The 17,871-nt window shown below is 33.5% G+C and overlaps 1 protein-coding gene across 1 annotated transcript in view; it reads left to right on the forward strand.

The window, feature by feature from the left end:
* The window catches only part of LOC143224337 (epithelial sodium channel subunit gamma-2-like), a 58,338-nt gene that overhangs the window by 22,916 nt on the left and 17,551 nt on the right, over window positions 1–17,871 (forward strand). Inside the window, exons 4-8 of the mRNA XM_076452727.1 lie at window positions 627–703; window positions 5,679–5,821; window positions 12,129–12,286; window positions 13,062–13,160; window positions 16,651–16,765. Of these exons, the coding sequence (XP_076308842.1) occupies window positions 627–703; window positions 5,679–5,821; window positions 12,129–12,286; window positions 13,062–13,160; window positions 16,651–16,765 (592 nt within the window). The remainder of the gene's footprint in view (window positions 1–626; window positions 704–5,678; window positions 5,822–12,128; window positions 12,287–13,061; window positions 13,161–16,650; window positions 16,766–17,871) is intronic.

Raw genomic sequence — 17,871 nt, forward strand, 5'->3', positions numbered from 1 at the left:
GAGCATGTTTGGCGCGAACCCGCGACCCTCAGATTACGAAACGCACGCCTTAACGCGCTAGGCCATGCCAGGCCCAAAAGCAATTGAAACACTGGGTTTCTTTTTTCTATCATACCATAGTTATATATAGTAAATTTAAATTAATAACTGACGTCACTTTTTAACATTTATTCCTGACGTAGGACACGTTCAATAATTATGTTGTTAAAACTGAATGAAACACACAAGCACCGAAGCTTTTATATATTCCATTTAAATGGTTTAGTTTGTATTGAACTTGGAAAGCTGCTATCTGCTCTAGCCGTTCCTAATTTAATAGGGATGAACTGAATGGGAGGCAGCTAGTCATTATCATTTACTGACGACTCTTAGGCTACTCTTTACCAACGAGTACTGGGATCGACCCTCACATTTTAACGCGCCCACGGTTAAAACGGAGAGTAATGTTTGGTGACGTGATTCTAGCCTGCGACCCGCAGATCGTGTGATGATTTCAATTGATAATTAGTTGTGAAAAATAATGTTTACCTTATTAGTTTTAACGGAAACGTACTTGAGACAAGTTATTTCACAAATATTATATTCGGTTCGAAGTTTAATCTAACTGTGTAATCGTTTTTCAACAGGACTTCAACTACAGCTTTGTCTGCAGTGCCGGTTTCCAACTTTCAACTATGATACCCATCTGCGACCCGTACACTGAGTACGTACTGTTTTCTCTTATATTTCTAAAAAAAAGCAGCTTTTAGACATTAAACTCAAGCTATGTAAAGAGATTTATTTTCTTCAAAAGCCACGCAAGGATTATCTGTGATAACTGTCCTTGAATTTGAGCTGTTGCATTAGAGAAAAAGAGTCAAGAGCAACTGTTAGGACATTTTTATATAATAATGGGACTTGATCTGTAAACGCACAGATGGGGCGACAACATGTTATGAACTCTATAATGACCAATAATTCATGTCCTACTTATAAAACTAACATAGGGACCATAAGTTTAAACGTAGCTTTTATTCGTCAGAAAGTCATCCTGGACTGTTGTAAGGTGTTGGTGTTCATAATTACTCTGTTAAAAAAACAACAACTAAAGTTGTCTTAACTGGGGTAGAGTCTGTCTCTTTTAAATCTATGACTTGCGTCTACTAGTCTTATAGTTGTCAAATTAAACCAGAAGAAATTAGTCTTTATCCTACTAATTTCCGGATGATTTAGTAAAGTTGAATGAAATCACCCATTCTCTTCTGAAAAGAAGATAAGATTTCTTAATCCACACGTACAATATAATCCATCAATCTACGGATTCCTCCTAGAAGCCTTAACATCCTTTTTATTTATGTACATAAAGTCAACATCCATGTTTCAGTTAAGAAGACCGTAACTAGTGATTTGTGAAACTTCCTCTTTTGACTTCTAATGAACGTCTTTTATGTCTAGAAACGAAGACTGTTTAGGTTTATTAAGCTACTTATCTAACACCTTGCTATCGAATGGTTTTCTATATTAAACATATGATTAAAGGCCATCGATAACTTGCTACGTAATTAAACACACGTTGTTATAACTCAGAACTACTTATCCTCAGTTACTTTATTTTGTTATAGTCAGGAATGTTGCTAATATTTTCTCTTGGACATTAAAAAACTCAGCCATCTAATAGCGTTCGTGCTGTTATTGTCCTAGGCCTAACGTACAATCAGATCCAGATATTTAGTCGTAAATTTAGTTTGAATATGCAAGTTAAGTTGCATTTTCTTATATGAATGATAATAATATATCTTTGTCTCGAAGTCACGAATGCTGCTAAACACGTCTTCGTAGTTTTTGTGAAACCATTTAACATGCGAAGAAACCGATTAAAGGTTTAACATCATTTCTAAGTATGGTAATTAATAAAAATAAGCATTTATTTAGACAAATATTGTGATTTTTAAATTATGTTGCATTTTTTCGTGTGAATTTCTTATTTAACTTAATTAAACACATTAAAATATGCTACTGTTCAATAGTACACATGCTACTCGCTTTGTGTGAACTCTTAAATGGCACAAAACAAGTTTATATTTTTGTACGTGAAATCCTAAAACCACCATATCTGAAGTATTTCAAGTGTCTATTTATTTATTACACAGGCAACAAGAGTTTTGAATTTTTATTAACTCGAAATATGTAAATTTGACAACTTAGTCAAATAAACACGTGATCAGTGAAAGCCGTTACTAAGGGTTGAGAAAATGTGTTGTGCTCATACATTCAGAAAAAGTCTATCGAAGCTGACGACCAGTCAGAGCTTTTTCATGTTAATCATGAATATCACTAAAGGTGAACATTCATGACTTTGGTCATTTGAAGCAAATGCCACTAAACAAATACACTCATAATCCATGGTCATTTGAAGCAAAGGTCACTTAACATGAAGACTCATAATTCGCGGTCATTTGAAATAAAGGTCACTAAACATGAAGACTCATAATTCCCGGTCATTTGAAATAAAGGTCACTAAACATGAAGACATGTAATTCCTGGTCATTTGAAATAAAGGAAACACAACACGAATACTCATAAGAAAAGCTCTCTGTTGTTATTGTGTTCTTTGTAATTAGTTTGAAATATAAGATTACAAAATTGTTTCATATTAATTTGTTAACATTAATAATTTGGTAATATAAAGCTTTCACATATTTTACAGTAGTACGAACAGTATAACAATTAAAAATTATCGTACTTAATTGCATATAATTTTCTTCTGATACGAGAGAGGTCGGTAAGTGCTCATGATTTGAAAGTGAATGTGATAATACCAAATCAAAGACACCTTAGGTATGACAAAAGTTGCGGCCTCCAAATGACTGAACGAATAATAGAATCAAAATTGGCGTCAAAACTATTATTTACACTTACAGCAGTGACAATAATTTTACAAAACTAAAATATATTTTAGTTCGCTTTAGGATAAGCAAGCATGTGATTAAAATATAAATCATTTCAAACTGGTAACATGAAGTGTATTTTTGTTTTTAGCGAAAAGTTTCACAGTTTGCTATCTCATACATCACGATTTTAGGTTTATAATCTTTCAAGCATATTATGTTAAATAGCAAATCCTGCAAATGGTGTATCATTTAAAGAAAGTCTGGATCATACAGATGTATTTATTCAATTGTTTTTTGTCAGACTAGACTGGATGATACAGATGTATTTATTTAATTGTGTTTTGCCAGGCTAGACTGGATCATACAGATGTACTTATTTAATTGTCTTTTGTCAGGCTAGACTGGATCATGCAGATGTATTTATTTAATTGTTTTTTGCCAGGCTAGACTGGATCATACAGATGTACTTATTTAATTGTCTTTTGTCAGACTAGACTGGATCATACAGATGTATTTATTTAATTGTTTTTGTCAGACAAGACTGGATCATACAGATGTATTTATTTAATTGTTTTTTGTCAGACTAGACTGGATCACACAGATGTATTTATTTAATTGTTTTTTTGCCAGGCTAGACTGGATCATACAGATGTACTTATTTAATTGTCTTTTGTCAGACTAGACTGGATCATACAGATGTATTTATTTAATTGTTTTTGTCAGACAAGACTGGATCATACAGATGTATTTATTTAATTGTTTTTTGTCAGGCTAGACTGAATCATACAGATGGATTTATTTAATTGTTTTTTGTCAGACTAGACTGGATCATACAGATGTATTTAGTTAATTGTTTTTTCGCCAGACTAGACTGGATCTTACAGATGTATTTATTTAATTGTTTTTTCGCCAGACTAGACTGGATCTTACAGATGTATTTATTTAATTGTTTTTTGCCAGGCTAGACAGGATCATACAGATGTATTTATTTAATTGTTTTTTTGCCAGACTAGACTGGATCATACAGATGTATTTATTTAATTGTTTTTTGTCAGACAAGACTGGATCTTACAGATGTATTTATTTAATTGTTTTTTGTCAGACTAGACTGGATCACACAGATGTATTTATTTAATTGTTTTTTGCCAGGCTAGACTGAATCATACAGATGGATTTATTTAATTGTTTTTTGTCAGACTAGACTAGATCATACAGATGTATTTATTTAATTGTTTTTTGTCAGACTAGACTGGATCTTACAGATGTATTTATTTAATTGTTTTTTGCCAGGCTAGACAGGATCATACAGATGTATTTATTTACTTATTTTTTTGCCAGACTAGACTGAATCATACAGATGTATTTATTTAATTGTTTTTTGCCAGACTAGACTGGATCATACAGATGTATTTATTTAATTGTTTTTTCTCAGACTAGCCTGGATCATACAGATGTATTTATTTAATTGTTTTTTTGCCAGGCTAGACTGAATCATACAGATGTATTTATTTAATTGTTTTTTGTCAGACTAGACTGGATCATACAGATGTATTTATTTAATTGTTTTTTTGCCAGGCTAGACTGAATCATACAGATGTATTTATTTAATTGTTTTTTGTCAGACTAGACTGGATCATACAGATGTATTTATTTAATTGTTTTTTTGCCAGGCTAGACAGGATCATACATATGTATTTATTTAATTGTTTTTTGTCAGACTAGACTGGATCATACAGATGTATTTATTTAATTGTTTGTTGCCAGGCTAGACTGAATCATACAGAAGTATTTATTTAATTGTTTTTTGTCAGACTAGACTGGATCATACAGATGTATTTATTTAATTGTTTTTTTGCCAGACTAGACTGGATCATACAGATGTATTTATTTAATTGTTTTTTTGCCAGACTAGACTGAATTATACAGATGTATTTATTTAATTGTTTTTTCTCAGACTAGCCTGGATCATACAGATGTATTTATTTAATTGTTTTTTGTCAGACTAGACTGGATCATACAGATGTATTTATTTAATTGTTTTTTTGCCAGGCTAGACTGAATCATACAGATGTATTTATTTAATTGTTTTTTGTCAGACTAGACTGGATCATACAGATGTATTTATTTAATTGTTTTTTTTGCCAGGCTAGACAGGATCATACAGATGTATTTATTTAATTGTTTTTTGTCAGACTATACTGAATCATACAGATGTATTTATTTAATTGTTTTTTTGCCAGACTAGACTGGATCATACAGATGTATTTATTTAATTGTTTTTTTGCCAGGCTAGACTGAATCATACAGATGTATTTATTTAATTGTTTTTTGTCAGACTAGACTGAATCATACAGATGTATTTATTTAATTGTTTTTTGTCAGACTAGACTGGATCATACAGATGTATTTAATTAATTGTTTTTTTGCCAGGCTAGACTGGATCATACAGATGTATTTATTTAATTGTTTTTTGTCAGACTAGACTGGATCATACAGATGTATTTATTTAATTGTGTTTTTGCCAGGCTAGACAGGATCATACAGATGTATTTATTTAATTGTTTTTTGTCAGACTAGACTGAATCAAAGAGATGTATTTATTTAATTGTTTTTTGTCAGACTAGACTGAATCATACAGATGTATTTATTTAATTGTTTTTTGTCAGATTAGACTGAATCAAAGAGATGTATTTATTTAATTGTTTTTTGTCAGACTAGACTGAATCATACAGATGTATTTATTTAATTGTTTTTTGTCAGATTAGACTGGATCATACAAATGTATTTATTTAATTGTTTTTTTGCCAGGCTAGGATTTGTCACTCAGTATTTTGATCCCATATACGGAAACTGTTACACCTTCAATGCAGCTTGGTCTGGAAAGAAACTTATGAAAGCGTATTGGGAACATTTTGTAGACAGTCACCATGCACCGGTATTGAAACAAAATAGTAAGTTATGTTCTTGTGAAAAGTACTGAACGCGTGTTTTGTGTTACAAATTATCAACACTATTAGATACTGTAGTAAGGGTTTGTGTTCATTAGAGCTTTGCTATATTTACTTCTCTTTATAATAATAATACAAATCTTAACAGCATCAACTTCATAATAAATCAGTCCTTAAAATCAAATGATGTTACACGTTTAAGAACTGCAATGAGCACCGATTTAATAATTAACATAATTTACTTTAGAAAAGGAAAGATCGCTACAGAAATCAATAGAATCTTTTATGTGTAGTCAGAATGGTCATACACTGGTTCATCACAATTCTTCTCAATATATATGTTATAAAGTTGTCGTATATAAAATAAGCCAGTTTATGTATTAATACTTAAAACAACGGATCTTATTGGTCCATCATTTTAGCGTATTTTTAGAATACTCTAGAAAATACTACACTATGAACTGAGCAAAGCTTTCAATAATATATCTCTAAACTTTTTTCGTTTTCAATAGTAAACCTTTGATAACTCACTCTTTAATTAGTCTAATCAGAATCTAAAAATTTAAGTTTCAAGCTGTTTAGTGAACCGTTTACTGCAAAGCTACACAATGGGCTATCTGTGCTGTGGTTACTGATGCATCGAAACCTGGCCTCTAATATTCCGGAGCCGGCATGACCCGGTGGTTAGAGTGCTCGATTCGTAATCTAAGGGTCGCTGGTTCGAATCCCCGTCGCACCAAAATCTTCGCCCTTTCAGCCGTGGATGCGTTATAATGTGACAGTCAATCCCACTAATCGTTGATAAAAGAGTAGCCCAAGAGTTGGCGGTGAGTGGTGATGACTAGCTGCTTTCTCTCTAGTCTTACACTGCTAAATTAGGGACGGTTAGCGCAGATAGTCCTCGTGTAGCTTTGTGCGAAATTGTTAAAAAAAAACAACAAACAAAATAATTGTACGCCGATCGCAAAACAAAACAAAACACCAGACAGTTGATTTACAGTTGGATGGATATAAAATCGAAGTGTAGAAATAAGACGGATGTGTAGACGGATCATCTATAGAAATAAGATAGATGTGTAGACGGATCATCTATAGAAATAAGATAGATGTGTAGACGGATCATCTATAGAAATAAAATAGATGTGTAGACGGATCATCTATAGAAATAAGATAGATGTGTAGACGGATCTTCGTTTGAAACTGTCATCACTCTTCATGTTAGACGTAAGATTGTTTTTCTTTAATTTTCCACAGTTAAATCTCTTTTCATTGTTCTCTTTTTAAAACTACGATCATGCTGTAAAGATAGTAAAATACGTATTTAATACACTAGTTATACAACATATTTTTTAACAGAAACTGGTCCACCAATACACGAAAGAAGTTGAAGGGGTCCGCCGGTTGGCAGTTTGGGAACTCCTGGTTTAAAGGGTTGTAGTTGTAGGAACATCTCTATAACCTTTTTACTCCACTACAATTTAAAGCACTGTAGTCTTATCAGACTTCATACAAATTTTAATCGACTTTTTCCAAGTTTCTCTAAAACGTTTTAACTCATCCCAGATGCAGTTTCCTTATTTATTAATTTCATTGTAAGGATGTTTTCCTTTTGCTTCCTACACTGTACCTAGCTTGTGTGATGGACACCAGTTTTATAATGCTCTAATTAACTGCATCAACTTTCATTCAATCCAGTCATTGTTGGCATCCACCACTTAGGTTTGGAATCTCACAAGCCTGTTTGAAGGAGCTTGCGAAACAACCAGGTGCGCTTAGGAACTTTCGTTTCTTTTCAGCGCCGCGCGCGGTACGAGGTTAGACGTTAACGATGTTCGGCGCTTGTAAGGTGAAGAATTAGCCGTGTGCGTCGTGAAACGCCAAAACGTGGTGAGCTGAGTCGAAGTTTGAGCAGGGAGATGCAGGCTGAAGTGAGTCTGGTGATGTAGGGGCTTGAAGAAAAATAAGGAAAATTTCTAGTAGTAAAGTAAGATTAAAATTTAACAACAAATGAAAATCAAAGGAAAATTGTAATAATAATAATAAATGTTTAGGAAAAGGGAAAACAGTAAGTAATACACAATAACAATATTAAGGTTATATTATATTAAAAGTGGAGATATATTTAGCCCACGTGAAGGGTGCTCTACCTAAAGATGTTATAGAATCTGGAGGCAAGTTTAATGAAACGATCTTGCAGTAGGAGTAGTTGAGTTAGAGAATCGAGATACGAGGTCTGTTCAAAAAATACGCGGACTGTTTGAATTGCGCGGCTCCATTTGGTTCCAGGGGAATCCGCTTGGTGTCGCTAGGTTCGCACAGATCAGCTGATTACGACGCCATATCCCGATTGCAGATATCTTCATTTGTGTATTAGCTACGCGGTTTTAAGTGAAGTGCGATGTTTTCGTTTGGCGGATTTCAGAATGAATGACCTGTAGGAGCAACGACTTGCTGTGAAATTTTGTGTTAAATTTGGAAAATCTGCGACTTAAACTTTTGCTATGCTTAACACGGCTTTTGGTGATGTTACTATGAAGCGTACGGCATGTTTCAAGTGGCATGAACGTGTTAAGGATGGTCGACAGTCCATTGAAGATGATGAGCGTCCTGGACGTCCTTCCACGTCAACTGACGACCCACACGTCGACAAAATCAACATCCTGGTGCGGGCAAATCGATGTTTGACTGTCAGGGAGCTTTCTGAAGAGTGTGGTATATGAGTTGGATCTTGTTACGAGATTTTGACCGAAAAATTGAAGATGCACCGCGTTGCTGCGAAATTTGTGCCTCAGAACTCGCGAGTTTTTGGCCAAACACTCGATCACTGTTCTTCCCCCCCTACTCACCTGACCTTGCTCCTTGCGATTTTTTCTTGTTCCCCAAACTCAAAAGACCCTTGAAAGGAAGAAGATTTGAGACGATTCCCGAGATTAAGGCAAATGCGACGAAGGAGCTGGAGGACATTACAAAAGAAGCGTACCATGACTGTTTTAACAAGTGGAAACACCATTGGGATACGTGTGTGCGTTGGGGAGGAGAGTGCTTTGAAGGGGTTCCAGACCTGTAACTTCTAAATACAGTACATTTTGTTTTATCACGTCAGTCCGCGTATTTTGTGAACAGCCCTCATATATTGGTGGTGTGTAACTAGGTAGTCTCTATACCATTTTAATAGCTTTGTTCTGGAGGTTGTGTAACCTTGATAATAAGTGGCTGGACATGTTACAAACATAGGTGTTGCCATATTCAAACAGAGGTCTGATATAGATCGTTAGAATGGTTTTGGCTGAGTAACCTTTATCTGGTCCACTGATGAGTTTCGAGAAATTGATTTTGATAATGTTATGGAAGTGTTGTTTTCATCATAAATTCTGGGAGAATGTGAGGCCTAAACATTTGCTTGTATTGGTAAAGTTGATTTTGGTATTGTTGAGATGCAGATTGGTGTTCTTAAATTTTTTCCTGTATTTATTTAATTTCTGAAGGAACACGATAGCTTAGGTTTTAAAGTAGTTTAGGGTGACACGCCACTTGTCACACCATGGTGATATCGTGTTTAGCGTCGTTTGGAATTTGATTGCAGCAGTGTGTAGGTTACTTGAGTGTTCCATATGGCTCTATCGTCAGCATACTGTGATGTTAACGTGTAGTTGAGGGGGAGAATGGTATATCGTTAACATAAATGTTGGACTGTACTAAGTACTGAACCTTAGGACAGTTGAATTAATAAAGTTGAAACTTGATTCGTGAATTTTAACCTTAGCTATACGATTCGTGATAAAACTAGATATCCATCAGGCAATCTGGGGTGGTAAACTTAAGGTGTGTGTTTTAAACCTGAGGCTATTGTGTCAGGCTGAATCAAAGGTCTCCTGAATGTCTTGAAAGGTGGCTTCTGTGGATTGTTAGCAATTGAAGCCGCGGTCAGTAAGTCTAACAAGGTGGTCTATATATTGTTTGCCTGTTTCCTCTACCAGCGTTTTGGTTGTTACTTAATATTTTACTGGATCCAAGATAGCAATTATTTCTGTTGATTACTGCTTTCCTCATGAGTTTATCTAGGGTTTTGAGTAGACTAATCGGCCTATAATTACCAGAGTTTGTGAGATCATTATATCTTGTAGGTATTATCTTAATAATAGCTGCTTTCCAGGCTTTCGGGTAGAATACTGATAAGAATGAGAAGTTAAATATCAATACTGAATGGTTCAGGTTGGAATCACGGAAATTATTCAGTACATAATTACTAATGCCATCACTACCAGGTGATTTACGTTTAACTTTCTTTTGCAGGTGTGATTGCTTACGACGGGTAACTGTGACGCGAAGAGGTCCAGGCTGGTGCTTACAAATTAATTAACATGGGTTAAATGGGTTGGATCGAATAATGGGATATTCGGATGAAAGTGTTTTTAAAGTATTCGACGAATACTTGAGACTGTTCTCTATCGGTAATGGCTGTGGTGTTATTGTATTTAATTTCGGGTAAGTTGCTATTGGATTAATATTAGTAATAGATTTGACCTTGCGCCAGGGTACGACGGATCTATAGATCCACAAAGATTGTTTCACTTGTTCTCCTGATGAGGTTTTTGATTTGGTTATATACATTTGGCTGTATACATTCCTGGGGATAAGCATTTCGAGGTGTTATTGTTAAGGTGAATCCAATCGGCGTGGGTGTGGTTGTATACTGGTGGGTCCAAAGTTATGTTACTTATGTGATTAAGGAAAATTGATAGAGAAATCGCTTCCCATATTGTCATGGACTTTGAAACACATCTTGCTTGGGGCTATGGCGAGATCCAGGATGTACTCGGATCCGTTGTGATGTGTTATCTGGTGAATGTGGTTTAGTTATAATCCTCTAAATATTTGCGGAGTATTGAACGATTTGGGTTAGTGGTGCGGCAATTAAAGTCCGTGTGTTTACTGTTGAGATGACGGTGTTAGGGTGTAGATTACAGATATCTTGGAACATGTTTTTGTGTCGGGTGTGTTTACTGTTGAGATCGCCTACGATGACGGTGTTAGGGTGTAGATTACAGATATCTTGGAACATGTTTTTGTGTTGGGTATGTTTACTGTTGAGATCGCCTACGATGACGGTGTTAGGGTGTAGATTACAGATATCTTGGAACATGTTTTTGTGTCGGGTGTGTTTACTGTTGAGATCGCCTACGATGACGGTGTTAGGGTTTAGATTACAGATATCTTGGAACATGTTTTTGTGTCGGGTGTGTTTATTGTTGAGATCGCCTACGATGACGCTTTTAGGGTGTAGATTACAGATATCTTGGAACACGTTTTTGTGTCGGGTGTGTTTACTGTTGAGATCGCCTACGATGACGCTTTTAGGGTGTAGATTACAGATATCTTGGAACACGTTTTTGTGTCTGGTTTTTCTGTAGGAGATACATAAATGTTAATTAATTAATGCCAAACAATCCGTTCACTGCAGGTAGTGAAAGCTGGGGGATGGAAACCTAGAGGCCCTAAATATACAACATCAACCATCATTGGACGACTTATCCATTTTTAATTACTTAGTTTATAGTTAAATAAGGCCCTAAATATACAACATCAACCATCATTGGACGATTTATCCATTTTTAATTACTTAGTTTATAGTTAAATAAGGCCCTAAATATACAACATCAACCATCATTGGACGACTTATCCATTTTTAATTACTTAGTTTATAGTTAAATAAGGCCCTAAATATACAACATCAACCATCATTGGACGACTTATCCATTTTTAATTACTTAGTTTATAGTTAAATAAGGCCCTAAATATACAACATCAACCATCATTGGACGACTTATCCATCTTTAATTACTTAGTTTATAGTTAAATAATGTTAGGTCTGTTAGGAATTGAATAAAAAAACAACAACATTCAAAATCATCAAAAAAGGAGAGTTATAGTAAATGCTTCACGAACTTAGCGATATTACGAACTCAGCGATACTACGAACTTAGCTATACTACGAACTTAGCGATACTACGAACTTAGCGATACTACTTTTTCAAATTGTAATCAAATATCACTAATTTGGACTCTGACGCTTTATGTGATGCGTGTGGAACTGGTTCTAAACAAACTGAATTGACAGAATTGCTTTCTGAATGCATACAGCTTAGTTTCAGGCGAAAAAGCTGTCTTAGCGCATTACTTAGAACAACATTAGTTATTATTAATTCCATAAAGATTTATCTTTTGATAATGGTAAAATGTAAACCATGTTAAATATTTCTAATTCTGCGATAAGAAATGATCATTATCCAATCTCCGATTTCTCTTTCAGACCTGATTTTTCTAGTTTACTTGCCATTAAGAGACTTCGATCTGAGTCCGGCAGCTCTCCTTACTTTTCATGCACCTCATGTAGCACCAAATATCCACAATTATGCCACTAGGTGGACTGTTAATCCAGGACGTTTGTATGAGTATCACTTTTCTCAGGTACCAATTAGTTTCTATAGTTTTTAAACGTTTAAAAGTGACACATTCACGATACGTTTTATCTTTATTATCTGTTGCTCTGTCTATTCCTTTAAGAATAAATTCATGTAAACCTCAGATTTCGACGCATTTCTAGACACATTTGTGATATAAGAATTGTCCAGAAAACAAAAAGTGTATAGTGGGTTCATTGCACATATATAGCATCTATGTATTTTATCATGTTTAGTATTTCCCGTTGAACACCGTTATGAGTAGACCTATGACTAAAGTTTCGTCATAACTTCTGAAGAAAGATTTGAATTTGAATAAGGACTTCTCTAAGAACAATTACAGAAATTAGAAAATTAATATGAAATAGTTAACCAAAATCTTCGCACACACGTACTACACGTACTGAATGTATACAAAAAGAAAAAAAATATTGAATACATTTGGGTGAAATTGTGGAGACATTATTTATAATTTAATAGTTCTGTACAATAGGATTTAGTAGTTTAGGTCTATCTCCAGTGGAGAACACAAATTGAATTACACTTTAATAACACTTCAGAAAACCTTAGTATTTTACGGGAATATGAAATCACATTTTTGTCTAATCAAAATATTTTTGTGTATAAAATATTAGTCTGTTAAAGTAAGGACAATCGTAGTAGAGCATATTTTGTAGACAAAAGTAAACATGCCGAAACTGTATAAACATCCTGAAAAATTCTTACAATACAAAAGATGTAAGATTGGGAATGTAACTTTAGTTTTCATTAACTTACAACAGAGGACAGCACTCATGTTGCCTCCGCCGTATCGCACTAACTGTACGAATTATGAAATGATTGGTACAACACCAGCAAGACCAGGACTTCTGGACGAAAATGTAAATATATTTTCACTCTAACGTTCATTATGACAAACCGAGATAGTTTGATGATATTTAGTGGATAAACTGGTAATAAGTGCTTCGCTTACAGTGATATTTACCCATCAATGTTTCTGTCTGTTTCGCTGTAGGTTTAAAATTAACCAATTCATTTCAAATGTTTTACTAATGTTGAGATAACACCTTCAATGTTTTACTAATGTTGAGATAACACCTTCAATGTTTTACTAATGTTGAGATAACACATTCAATGTTTTACTAATGTTGAGATAACACCTTCCCTGTTTCCGAGCCGGTAATAATTCCCAGCCTGACATAACTACATAATAATGATAATTTTTGTAGGTAACGAATTAATTTTACTGTTAGTATAGAAATTATAAAATTCCTTTGGCAAAAACAAAACAAAAACATACATTTTAGAAATCGAGTGCTTGTGCAATGAAAATCGAAGTATAGAATGATTCTGTGAAAGAACAACAGAGCTGCCTATATAACAACAACGAAGACAAATAAATTATATGCAGAACTATAAAAAGAGTTTTTTCTACACCCATTTAGAAGAAAACAACAAGTAGTTTTTAAACATGACATATATTAGTCAGCAACAACAATAATATTTATGTTGTAGAATTTCAGTAAGGCCGATAAGCCCTACAACATAAGATGTCTGAAACTATTGTTGCTTACGTTTATGTGTGAGGCTTCTCTCTGTAAGTTTTGTTAGTTATGTTGTACTGTATGAGAGCTGTTGTCTGTACCTATTGTTTGTTATATTGTATTGAATGAAAGCTGTTGTCTGTAATTATTGTCAACTATGTTGTATGTTATCAAATTTATTGTCTGTAAGTATTCTTAGTTATTTTATGTTGTATGAGAGCTGTTGTCTGTAATTATTGTCAACACTGTTGTATGTTATCAAATTTATTGTCTGTAAGTATTCTTAGTTATTTCATGATGTATGAGAGCTGTTGTCTGTAAGTATTCTTAGTTATGCTACATATTCTCTAATTTATTTTCTGTAAGTATTGTTAGTTATGTTGTATGTTATCAAATTTATTGTCTGTAAATATTGTTAGTTATGTTGTATGTTATCAAATTTATTGTCTGTAAATATTGTTAGTTATGTTGTGTTGTACCAGAGCAATTGTCTATAAGTATTGTTAGTTATGTAAGATATTATCAAATTTATTGTTTGTAAGTATTGTTATTTAGTGGTACTGTATTGAAGCTGTAATCGGTAAATATTGTTAGTTATGTTGTATTCTATGAGAGCTATTGGCTGTAAGTATTGTTAATCATGTTCTATTGTATGAGAGCTGCTCTCAGTAAGTATTGTTAGTTATATCCTGTTGTATGAGAGCTGTTGTCCTTAAGAATTGTCAGCAATGTTGTATATTATCAAATTTATTGTCGGCAAGTATTGTTAGTTATGTTGCTTGTTACCAGAGTTATTGTATACAAATATAGTGGAGCGCAGTTAAGCCGCGGTATTTGGGGGTGAACCTGCTTAACCGCGGTTTAACTGGTCCGCGGCTTAAACCTTTGTGACTGAAAAGCCGAAGTCGCCAACAGCTCCGCCGAGGAGCCTCATCCGGGCCATTGCGTGATCATTATATCGGATTATCGAATTAAAAATAATACTTTAATTATTGATTACGTTTTTCACGGATTTACCACGAATTAACTTTAATGTATGGAGAGGTGTGATTCGGTAACAATGGCGGCCTCCATAAAGCTGACATAGAGAGCGGATAAGGTAGATTAACGGTCGATTTCTATTGTAATATAATTTATTTATTTCCCAAATTAAAGCAAATCCTTTTTAAATATCCCCTTGAAGTTATAAAGCCAGGAATAAATTCGTAAGCCGCGTTTTTACACGTTCTTAAATTAGCGGTGAGCCGCGATAATCCTCGCTCACAAGACTTGCTACAGCGGCATAAGCGATTTCGCGGTTTACTGGTCCACGGTTTAATGGCGCTCCACTGTATTGTTAGTTATATTGTATTGTAGTGAGAGCTGTTGTCTGAAAGTGTTGTTATGTTGTATTGAATGAGAGCTGTTATCTATAAATATTGTTAGTTATTCTGTGTTGTATGAGAGCTGTTATCTCTTAGTATTGCTAATAATGTTGTATTATTGTGTGAGAGCTGTTGTTTGTAAGTATTGTTAGTTATGTCGTATTGTATGAGAGGTGTTGTGTGTGAGTGTTGGTAGTAGTGTTATATATTTTAAAAGTTATTGTATGTTGTTACATTTATTGTCTGTAAGTATTGTTAGTTATGTCGTATTGTATGAGAGGTGTGTGTGAGTGTTGGTAGTAGTGTTATATATTTTAAAAGTTATTGTATGTTATTACATTTATTGTCTGTAAGTATTGTTAGTTATGTCGTATTGTATGAGAGGTGTTGTGTGTGAGTGTTGGTAGTAGTGTTATATATTTTAAAGTTATTGTATGTTATTACATTTATTGTCTGTAAGTATTGTTAGTTATGTCGTATTGTATGAGAGGTGTTGTGTGTGAGTGTTGGTAGTAGTGTTATATATTTTAAAAGTTATTGTATGTTATTACATTTATTGTCTGTAAGTATTGTTAGTTATGTCGTATTGTATGAGAGGTGTTGTGTGTGAGTGTTGGTAGTAGTGTTATATATTTTAAAAGTTATTGTATGTTATTACATTTATTGTCTGTAAGTATTGTTAGTTATGTCGTATTGTATGAGAGGTGTTGTGTGTGAGTGTTGGTAGTAGTGTTATATATTTTAAAAGTTATTGTATGTTATTACATTTATTGTCTGTAAGTATTGTTAGTTATGTCGTATTGTATGAGAGGTGTTGTGTGTGAGTGTTGGTAGTAGTGTTATATATTTTAAAAGTTATTGTATGTTATTACATTTATTGTCTGTAAGTATTGTTAGTTATGTCGTATTGTATGAGAGGTGTTGTGTGTGAGTGTTGGTAGTAGTGTTATATATTTTAAAAGTTATTGTATGTTATTACATTTATTGTCTGTAAGTATTGTTAGTTATGTCGTATTGTATGAGAGGTGTTGTGTGTGAGTGTTGGTAGTAGTGTTATATATTTTAAAGTTATTGTATGTTATTACATTTATTGTCTGTAAGTATTGTTAGTTATGTCGTATTGTATGAGAGGTGTTGTGTGTGAGTGTTGGTAGTAGTGTTATATATTTTAAAAGTTATTGTATGTTATTACATTTATTGTCTGTAAGTATTGTTAGTTAAGTTGCATATTATCAAATTTATTGCATGTAAGTATTGTTTTTGTTTGTATGTTATGAAATTTATTGCATGTTATTATTCTTTGCTGTGTTGTATGTTATTATATTTATTGTATGTAAGTACTGTTAGTTGTGTTGTATGTAAGTACTGTTAGTTGTGTTGTATGTTATCATTGTTAGTAATGCTATATGTGCTATCAGAGTGTTTTTTTTTAAGTTAATGTATGATATACTTTTTCTACTTAGTTGTGCGTTTTGGAATGCGTAGCAAATGTAACTTACAAGGAGTGTGGAAGTTTATGTGTTGATTCATCTCCATTTTCTATAGAATCGCAGTATAAAATGGGAATGAAAACAAAAGGTAAAGTAGATCATTTGAAAAATAATACTTCTTTTTTGTTATAAGGAAAAAAATTTAAAATGTACTTTTACTTTAAGTGTTTTTAAATAAAAATTATATTTCATATTAAGAATAGAAATTTTTTTTTTTTTTCGTGAAGTTGTTGTTATCGAAATTGTAACTTAGCACACCTTTATTAAGTTTACATTATTTTGTCCTTAGTGAATAGTGTGACATTTATAACTTTATAGAAGATAACAGAATTTCCATTGGATAATAACTTTCAAAGTAAGAGTTTAATTTCTGGAAAGTATAAAATGTAAATAAGCTTATTTTTATTTTATTCTTCACATTTCTTTTCGTTATTTAATTAAAAACTTTTACAGAATATTAAAGACCATAGTTGATTGTTCATCATTCTTTAATATTCTTCTATATCTAGAGTTGCAGGACTGAAATTAGAAAAAAATTATAGAATTAAGTATGAATGTATTCAGCTAGTACTGTTAATAAATGTAATTGGTAATGCATCATTAGCTATATCCCAGTGAGAATGAATGCCTTCCAATTAATAGTGGTCATAAGAGAGGGCCGACTAATCCTGCATATTAAAAAAATAGTACTTGGTGAGAAATAGAAACATTTAGGACTTCCATATCACTGATATGGTCCTCATTTGTTGTGACTAGTCAGGAAATGACATTATGAAGGACCCTGCATTACTTTTACCCAGCACAATTCGAAGCCGTCTGGTTTTTATTTGATAGGTTAAGGCATAATGTTCAAGGAGGTTATTTATATCAAGAACCTTTTTTCATCGATTCATGATCTCAAGGCATATTCTCATATCACTGTACAACGTGTGGTCGTTTTTTATGTGAGAAATCTCACTGTGTCCAATATTGTCGATATATACAGTCTAGCAATAATTCTGTCCTCCCATACATTACTAGTCATGTTTCCATATACTATCATTGAACTACAGTCAAGAAGATGATATTGAAAGATATTGCATTCCAGCCATGAATGTATTTATTTATTATTATATATGACGGCTCGGCATGGCCAAGCGCGTTAAGGCGTGCGACTCGTAATTCGCGGGTTCGCATCCCCGTCGCGCCAAACAT

The sequence above is a fragment of the Tachypleus tridentatus genome, chromosome 8 (genome assembly GCF_004210375.1).
Source record: "Tachypleus tridentatus isolate NWPU-2018 chromosome 8, ASM421037v1, whole genome shotgun sequence".
Classification (NCBI taxonomy): domain Eukaryota; kingdom Metazoa; phylum Arthropoda; class Merostomata; order Xiphosura; family Limulidae; genus Tachypleus; species Tachypleus tridentatus.